Consider the following 8,891-nt stretch of genomic DNA (forward strand, 5'->3'; position numbering starts at 1 on the left):
TCTTTTTGATGTTTGTGCACAAATATGCTTAGAAACTCTGCACGCTTCCAGACGTGCATATACACAAGCACGTGCACATATAAACACACACACACACACACACACACACACATCTGGTGTCAGCGACTGGAGACCAGTGGGCGGGCACCTGTCAGAGCCTGGCGAGTTAAGCAGTAATCAGGCATCCAGCTGTGTTCCTCCGCCAGCAGGGTCTGCTGCAAGGACAATGTCACACAGACGTGCACCCAGGAAAGGGGGGGGGGGGCTGGGTATGTGGAGAAACATTTAAGTTGCAGTAAACATCTTTTTTTTTGCATTTAATGTTATGTTTACATTTGTTTGTTTGTTATTTTGTACGATTACGCAAACACTGCTCCACTGATTTACATGAAATGTGTGAAGGGGTGGGGCTTGACCCCAAGGAAGAACAGAATAAATATGGGCGTGGATCCACTTTCTCTAATATTACGGGACAGTGTGTTTTGCCACATTTCCGTTGATGATATTTAGGGGACGGATATTTGAAAGTGTTCAACTAAGAATCTGTATCTAGTGAAATGTGGTTTCATTGTTGGGCAGAAGTATGCCGGTACAGAGTCGATCTATCTAAGTGTTAAATGCAGTTGTGTTTTTAATTTGCATTGAACGGGTTGAACTGTGTGCTCTCCTCTGCAGGTCTCTGTGACATCAACGAGGGCTCAGCCACATCAGAGGACCGCTGCAAGTCGCCTACTTCAGGTAACATGTCTCTCAGTGACTTATCGAGAGAAAAGAAAAGAGATTTTGTTCTTTTTAGACACAAAACTCAAACAGAGAATCAAGCAACATTAAAACCTCTGATAGAATATATTTCAAAGCAAGAGAAGCATTTGTGAGGGAAGAAGATTAACGTTTCAAAAGAGCTTCAGTTTTATTGACATCGTAGCTCAGCGGGGTTTTTTATCCATAAAGTTGTCAATTTCCTTCTACCTCAGTCTGTATAAATGCACTGTTTGAGTTCAATACTATAAATATAGGTGTTTTTGGTGTATTTTCCCCATTTGTACTCAAATTCTTTTACCACTTTTCAGAGTTCAATTGACGGAAACAAATTAGTTTTAATCTCTGTCGGTATCCTGGAGAACTGGGTTCTAGCCTGTGAACGTATCCGATCTATGATGCTAATTCAGCGTGACAGCTCAGGATCATAAATTCAAGGAAGCTGCAAAACAAAACTCTGCCTTCTGGTAGAGAAACACATTATTTTACATTAATCTGACTAGTACTGAAGAAAATATTGAAACTAATGACACAAATAAACCTTTTATCACCCTTGAAAGATGAGGTGAATCAAAATCTGACGTGGACTTTGAGCAGAGAACGTTCAAATCTGTCTGGGTGCACAGATTCATCCTAAACCAATATTGCATCACACTGTTTTCATTTCAGATGGAATCAAATCACATTGTACTTTAGGAAAAATAATATTTTCATTGTTTTATGTAACCTCCACCTCTAAGTGGGATTATTTATGTGTTTGTTGATGGAGTAGCAGCTCATTGTGTTCCGCAACAACAAGACGCTCTGTTGCCCTTTAACTCGCCTCCTGCTTAATCGACATCATTAGTTTTTCTGCTGAACGTGCTTGGGGAGAAAAGCCCACATCCATCTCATTAGGTGTAACTTGGCATTAGCAGGCGGAGAAAGGTCAGACAGAGAACAAATCTCAAAGTCTGAAGTCCTCTCACATATTCCCAGGTATGACGACCGTCCCTCCCCCCCCCATGTCTGCTGCCACCAGACTCTGGTCTCATACATCTGTCTGCTCTGCATTATTCATCGGACAGAGAGAGAGATAAGGTGCCTTCCTGCAAAAAAAAAAAAAAAGACTGTCTGCCTTTAAGAGTCACTTAGTCTCTGTGTTTTGCTGATGGCAGAAAATAATTTAAACTAGTCTTTTTTCTGCAGCTTTTACCTCGAAAGAAGCAGCAGCGTGATGATCTGAACAAAACAACAATTCTTTAAATAGTGTTATGAGCATTTTAAACAACTTAATCTCTTACAAGTGTCGATGCTGAACGATGTGCAGTAAAGATTTGCACACTAAATATAAGTCTGTTTCTTGTTTTTCACTTGATATGTACTTTAAATTATTAGAAACTTTGGTGGTTACATTAACCTAGTAAAACAGGGGAAATTGACGATGCACTTCCACTTACTTCCACCATCCAGAAGCCCCAAAAACATCCCGAATACGAACTCTGCAATCTTGCACTGACGGCATCATTTAGATTCAGAGTCTGCGTAGTAGCGATCAGGAGATGGAGCCATGTAATTAACACTAAACTTAAGCGATTTGATTTGTACTTTGACTTTGCAGTTAGGTCCAGGTCCCATTATCTAACATGGAGAAGGCAGGGTTTACGAACTATACCACCGCCAACCACTAGGAGTTGATCGATTTGGCTTCACTTTTCGGAAGCAGTCATGTCGGTCATCTCTCTATACAGTCTATAGGACAAACCCATTAGAAATGTCAATGGTAATAACATTAACTAGGTTTAAAGCTCCACCTGGTTTGATTTCACCAACCAAATGTATTTATAATTAAATAATCAAAAGGGTGGTTTTGCTGCTGAGGACCAAATCAATTGACTCATCTTGCAGTGATAAGCTTGTGAGTAGTAACAAGCCCAAGGGTTTTTCTAACTCGATATTCACTGTACTTTACTTTTCCTCTTACGCCCCTAAAGTGTTGACGTCAAACAGCAATCTACAGCAATTCTACAATGGAGGTGGTAGAGGAGGTAAGATTGGCCAAAGACTTTCCTGAGAGGCTGTGCAGGCAGGACACACGCGCTCCAGATTTGTCCCCCTCGTCTTGTTTCCTCTTCTGTCTTTGTCGTAGAGAAACTGTCTCTGTCCTTCGTGTCGTGGTCCCCACAGTGGGAAGAAATACACTCGCTTCTGTTGGCTTCTCTTCCACTATCTTCCGGTTCTGAGTGTTTTTAGTCGTAACAAGTCGTAGTACTGTTAGCACTGATGTATACAGACATTAAAATACACCTTAAGAACTAAAAGCTCCTGGAGCAGAAGCTAACGAGGAAGCAGCGTGGGACTACAGCTGTCTATACAATACACCTTAGTTTTCTTATGCACACACTATGCATGCTACATGTATGTAGCACGAGTGTCAAACTGTAAATGTGCTTGCGTTTGGTATCTGTCCCGACATGAGTGTTCATAGTACAGTACAGTATGATGACACGTCAGTGCGGAGAGCAACTCATCTGTCCAACTGTGTGTCTTTGTGAACCTCCAGTGTGTTGTTGACCAAATTACTGTTAAATCCACTGTTTAATTCAAATCGAGCATTTTCTTTCAGTTCCAACGAGGGGATACAGAACGGCTGTTGCAATAGAGACTGGAATTTACGACTTAACCACAAGCTGAGGATTGTTATTAAATGAGACATATTATGCATTTTTACGTTTTTTCTCCTTGAGTATGTTCTATAGTTTTTTTGTGTATGTAAAAGTTAGGCTTGAATAACGCGCGGTAAGCTGCTAGTCCGGCAAACCCCCAATCGAAACCAGATACAGCGAAAGCAAAGGCTGACATTTCCTATACGTGCTTTAAGAAATTGACAACACAACAGATAAGACTGGGCATCATCAGTAGGGGGTGGGGCCTTAAAGAGACAGGAGCTAACGCCAAGAGTTTAAGACAGAGGCTGAAAAGAGGAGCTGCAGCAATGGAATGAAGTGATCATGGTCGGAGTTTATACAGTAAAGTGTTGCCCAGAAAGATTTGGTGAACTATTAAGTTAGAAACCAGTTTACACAATCCACTCACGTGAGCTAGTAGATTTCCATAGTAACCTTTGACCATCTTTTCCACCGTCTTCTTCCATCTGCTGTTCAGTATTTTCTGTTTCCTGTTTACCTCCCTGTTCTTGGTGCATGCTCCTGTGGCATGAGGGTCCTGAATGGCCATGCACTTTTTCGGATGTACCTCTTTTACCAGTCCTCTCTTCCAGGGCATTGTGCAACCAGAGGTCACCTCCTTTGTTGTGTCTGTCGCAGCATGCCTCTGTGAAACACGGGGTCGTCCTCACGCAGTGTCCTCTCCTGTGTTAAGCATTTTAGCTCAATGAAACGATCCCCGGGCACTTTGTTCCGCAGCCTTTTTTGTCGTTTTTTTATGTATTCCAGCATTATGCATAGTCCTATCCCAGTGCTAGTTATCTAGCTTTGCATGGCATCGTGTGTTAGCTTAGACGTGTGTTTGTAAAGAGGGATGTTCTCTTTTTTCCAGCAAAGATGTCACGGAAATTAAGCTTGCCTACTGAGCTAAAGCCAGACTTGGGTAAGCCCTAACTTTGTGCCTCCAAGCAATTTGTATACAGTATATCTTTCTCACTCCGACTGGACTCCCATCACATTTATATGAGTCCAGTTTAAAAGGTTTTTAGCCTCAACACTGGCAAGCAATGCAGATGTTCTTCTAAGTTTGCATGAGACAAACGTAGCACTCATCTGATCTCTCGAGCTTCGGCATAAATTGGATGTGAAATTGTCTGCAGGACTCCCACCTTTTTGACCTCGGTGGGGGGGTCTTTATTCGAGGTCAGTGGTGCTAAGATAAACTTTGCACACTCCATCTCACCGTAAGGCTTTCTGTAACTTTTGCAGCTTTCTCTTTTCTCTTCTGTGTCCTTCATGTCCTCCCTTTCTCTGTTCGATTGGTTCCTTTACAATTTTACCAACATTTGGTCACTTTTTAAAAAGGAAAGAGACTCTTTCTTCTTCAGGGGTGTGCACCTTTTTTTCTGCAATACTATGCATGGAACATTTGATCTGTCAGGGGTCAGCGTGCCAAGACATCAACCTGAGTCCCAGTGTTTTACACCTGTAACCAAAGCAACTGAAAGCCAGTTATCTCTTATAACTACTGATTGAGGGGGAATATTTTAAAAGGTGCAAATGCATGTTTGCACCGGATTTGTTTCTATTGTGCAACAGACTATAGGGCCACTGTAATATAGTAGATTGCAATTAATTTGGTTTCAGGTGATGCCTCATATTTGACAGGTAAAATTATCAGTTTTTCTTAGAGATGTATACACGCCATGTCTCTACCAACTGTTAAAAAACAATGCTCTCTCCCTAATTTTCCTGGATCAACATTGTCGGTAGAACAGTCTTTAATATATATAGATGTTACACAGCTGGTATGTCTTTGGTTTGCGTAAAATGTTAACCCCTCTAAAATCTTACCCTGGTTTTTATTTTGTATCTGCAGCACAATGTCCACATTTGTGTTGTCTGTCTGGCAGTTGCATTGCGGGTGCTTTACTTCTCTTGTTTTCTTCCTTACTGTCCTCCTGTCTGTATGCCCGCCGCGGGGTGCCAACCCATTAGACCACCGGGACAATTCCTTCAGCCGCTCTCGCTCCTCCAGCGTCACCAGCATCGACAAGGAAGCCCGGGAGGCCATCAGCTCCTTCCACTTCTGCGAGACCTTTGTCCGGAAGGGGGACAGCGCCCTGACACCTTGCCTGAATGTGGGCACGACCCTGGGAACCGTGCTGGCTCTGGCTCTCACATTGCCCCCTGCTGGCGAGCAACGGCAGCTGCAGCCGGTTATCATTTCACCTACTGGTGGGTAAAGGGATCATGGGAGGGAGGGGGAGATGGAAAATTGATCAGTGTCTTGTGGCTCTGATAAATGAACAGATGGAGGAATGGACAAAATGTGATTTGTGTGAAACTATCACATTCTATTCTAAACAAGACATAGTTATGTTTAGCTTTCATTCTGTGTTTCTCAATGGAAGAACATGTGCTTATCTTGTGTAGGCCTAAAAAACTAATTGGATGTATTTTATTTTCATCCAAATTTTGTATGTGAACACTGAGGTATTGTTACATTTCTTGGTCCTTTGCTGCCACCAATTGGTGTTTAGTAAAATTGCATCAAACTGAGCAATTACCTGGCCCCCACTTTACATTCTGAGGTAAACAGAGGTTTGTTTCGGCCTTGAACTCAAACCAAACAAAGATCCATTCATCAAAACACTTGATGATAAACAAAGGGAGGATATCGTGTTATACTGTAAGAAGCCATTATGTTTTACAAACCCTATAATAACTGTCCATCTGATATTATTGTTAAAGGGTTTCCACATATCAGCAGCCCTGTGGTAAAGGTTCGAGTTTTAAATTTCAGTTTCCCTCTTTTCCTTCTGTTCACCAGGCATGTTGGTACGACTGAAGGGCAGCATCATGCGGATGGCTATCCTGGACTCCACAGGGTCCGTGCTGCCCCCCCCGTACGAGCCTTGGTTCGAACCTAACGTCACAGTAGACGGCGAAGAGCGAGAGAAGGTCCGTAAGCGCCGGCCCGTCTCCGTGTCCCCTTCCACCTCGCAGGACCTCAACGAGAGCCAGTACGCCGTGGTGTGTTCGGAGAAACAGGCCAAAGTCATCTCCCTCCCCTCGCAGACCTGCATCCACAAACAGAGCATCACGGAGACGTCGTTCATCTTACGGGCGGACGTGGTGCAGATGAATCTGGGCGCGTGTCTGGCTTGTTTCTGCGCCAACGGCCACATCATGACCCTCAGGTGAGAGACGTCAGTCTGCATCAAAGGTCAGGCAGAAATAGTGGGTTATTAATGAATGTATCAATCAAAGTCAGTGTGAATAAATCATGGTCGTAGTTTTAGATTTAAGTAGATGTGAACTCTAGTAGTATGTTTTATAGTTTGTCCAGTAAGTGGTATCACGCTTGAAGAAAATAGAGATGGAAGGTGTATTTGCCGGCATTGGTCAGTATTGTAAGGAGGGGTGGCTGTGGCTGAGGGGGCAGAGCGGTCATCCTAGAACCAGAAGTTCGGCGGTTTGATCCCAGTCTTAATCATGTCGGTTACCTCTGCTTTAACACTGTTGTGAATCTAACTTTTAGACATAGCAGCCTTCTGTGTGGGTGTCTGATAGAGCAAGGGTGTCCAGCTGTCTGTCTGCCTTTGTGTTTGTGTGTTTGCCTCTAAATGAAATGTTTTATTGACCAAAAAAGAGAGTGTTCATTTGTTCATCATCTGTATTCCTGTGTCCCGTGTCCAGTTTGCCGGGCTTGAGACCGCTCATGGATGTAAACTACCTGCCTTTGACGGACATGCGGATAGCCAGGACGTTTTGCTTCACAAACCTCGGTCAGGCCATGTACCTCTGCTCCCCCACCGAGGTTCAGAGGATCACCTACAGTCAGGACACCTGTGAGAACCTGCAGGTCAGTAAACACTTTACAGATGTATGTGGATTTGTATGAAACGCAAAGGCTGCAGATTGTGATGCATGGAAAACATTTCATAATAACGTTTTGATGTTACAGGAGATGCTGGGTGAACTTTTCACACCAGTAGAAACACCAGAGGCTCCCAACAGAGGGTTCTTCAAAGGCCTCTTCGGGGGAGGAGCCCAGTCACTGGACAGAGAGGAGCTCTGTACGTCTAACCTACACTCGCCCACACATTCAGCAGTTCAGTCCTTTGTTGGTGTAAAGTTTCATCCACACGGCTCTTCCTGTTCTGTTCTCCCCCTCCTTTCCTCCTTTCCTCTCAGTCGGCGAGATATCATCTGGAAAGGCATCTCGAGGCCTGGCCCAGCACATCCCAGGCCCCGGTGGCCTCGAGGGCATGAAGGGGGCGGCCTCCGGTGTGGTCGGAGACCTGGCACGCGCCCGAATAGCGCTGGACGAAAGAGGCCAAAAGCTGGGCGAGCTGGACGAGAGGACGGCTGCCATGATGGCCAGTGCAGACTCCTTCTCCAAACACGCCCATGACGTAAGAGAAATGGCTATCGGGGTTAAATTGTGGAGAGTGTACAGTGGGAAGCCCACGTGTCACAGCTAAATGGAGAATTGTCTGTATTTATATTTAGTGCTTTTCTAGTAATGATGTCTATTCAAAGCACTTTACAATACAGGCGATTACCATTCACCCATTCACACACACATGCATACAGTGCTTTTATGGGCAGTAGTTTTTCTATAAGGGAATGTGCCTTACAGAATAAGAAGGGTGCAGGCTGATGAAAACTCGGAAATAGTTCAATGAGGACTTATGAGGATAATTTGGTTCACTGGTATTTCACTTGTAACAGTTTCAGCTCTGATTTGAGCATCAGAACTTACAATAATTAACTTGTACACTTATTAAGAGCTTAAGACTTGTTGAGCCCACAAGAGGGAAACTGGATCACTGCGTGTGGTTTTTTTAAATCATAGAAATAATGAAATAATATTGACAATGAATGTTCTGCAGATATATTACTCAGTTGTACTATTTACCCACTAGAGGGCGGTATATGCCTGTGGAAAGTTCAAAGTACTTCAGATTAAGGACTTGAGATGAGGAAATATGATCTGATTCTGAACTAAATTCATAATTTGAATTTTTACCAACATTTACACAAGAATATCAGACTTAAATGAAGTGTAACGTTAGTTGTTGATGCTGTTTAAGCCCTGAATTCATCATGAGAATTTTGGATTGTGAAACACAGTTTTTTAAAGTTTTCCTCATACATTTTCTTTCTCCGGCATTTCCTATGTTTTCAGATGATGCTGAAGTGCAAGGACAAGAAATGGTACCAGATCTGATCAGCACCAGGGGAGGAGCAAAGGCTTTCACCATTCATCGGCTCATTCGGACTCACCGTGACCCCGCCCTCCCCCACCCGTCCATTCACCGGTCCCTCCGAGCCTTCTCCACCGAGACACTTGGGATTTTCTTCCCTAGCACAATGTTGAACACTGTTCTTACCTCAGTCTGAAGGTGGAACTGAGGGGGAGACGGAGGAGAAGGACGACCTCAGAGGGATCAGATAAATGGTGTCTTTTTTTATTTT

At 43.6% G+C, this 8,891-nt stretch overlaps 1 protein-coding gene across 4 annotated transcripts in view; it reads left to right on the forward strand.

The window, feature by feature from the left end:
• The window catches only part of stxbp5a (syntaxin binding protein 5a (tomosyn)), an 83,740-nt gene extending 75,068 nt beyond the window's left edge, over positions 1–8,672 (forward strand). The window contains exons 19-27 of one of the 4 annotated variants that reach the window (XM_061091763.1): positions 676–785; positions 1,677–1,686; positions 4,297–4,347; positions 5,403–5,642; positions 6,238–6,607; positions 7,107–7,272; positions 7,375–7,486; positions 7,605–7,825; positions 8,602–8,672. In XM_061091763.1, the coding sequence (XP_060947746.1) occupies positions 676–785; positions 1,677–1,686; positions 4,297–4,347; positions 5,403–5,642; positions 6,238–6,607; positions 7,107–7,272; positions 7,375–7,486; positions 7,605–7,825; positions 8,602–8,643 (1,322 nt within the window). In that variant the 3' untranslated portion in view covers positions 8,644–8,672. Of the gene's footprint in view, positions 1–675; positions 786–1,676; positions 1,687–2,732; positions 2,787–4,296; positions 4,348–5,359; positions 5,643–6,237; positions 6,608–7,106; positions 7,273–7,374; positions 7,487–7,604; positions 7,826–8,601 lie in introns of all 4 variants that reach the window. The other 3 variants (XM_061091764.1, XM_061091762.1, XM_061091765.1) reach the window with 3 other exon arrangements.
• Positions 8,673–8,891: the final 219 nt, after the last annotated feature.

This window comes from Limanda limanda, chromosome 18 (assembly GCF_963576545.1).
Source record: "Limanda limanda chromosome 18, fLimLim1.1, whole genome shotgun sequence".
Classification (NCBI taxonomy): Eukaryota; Metazoa; Chordata; class Actinopteri; order Pleuronectiformes; family Pleuronectidae; genus Limanda; species Limanda limanda.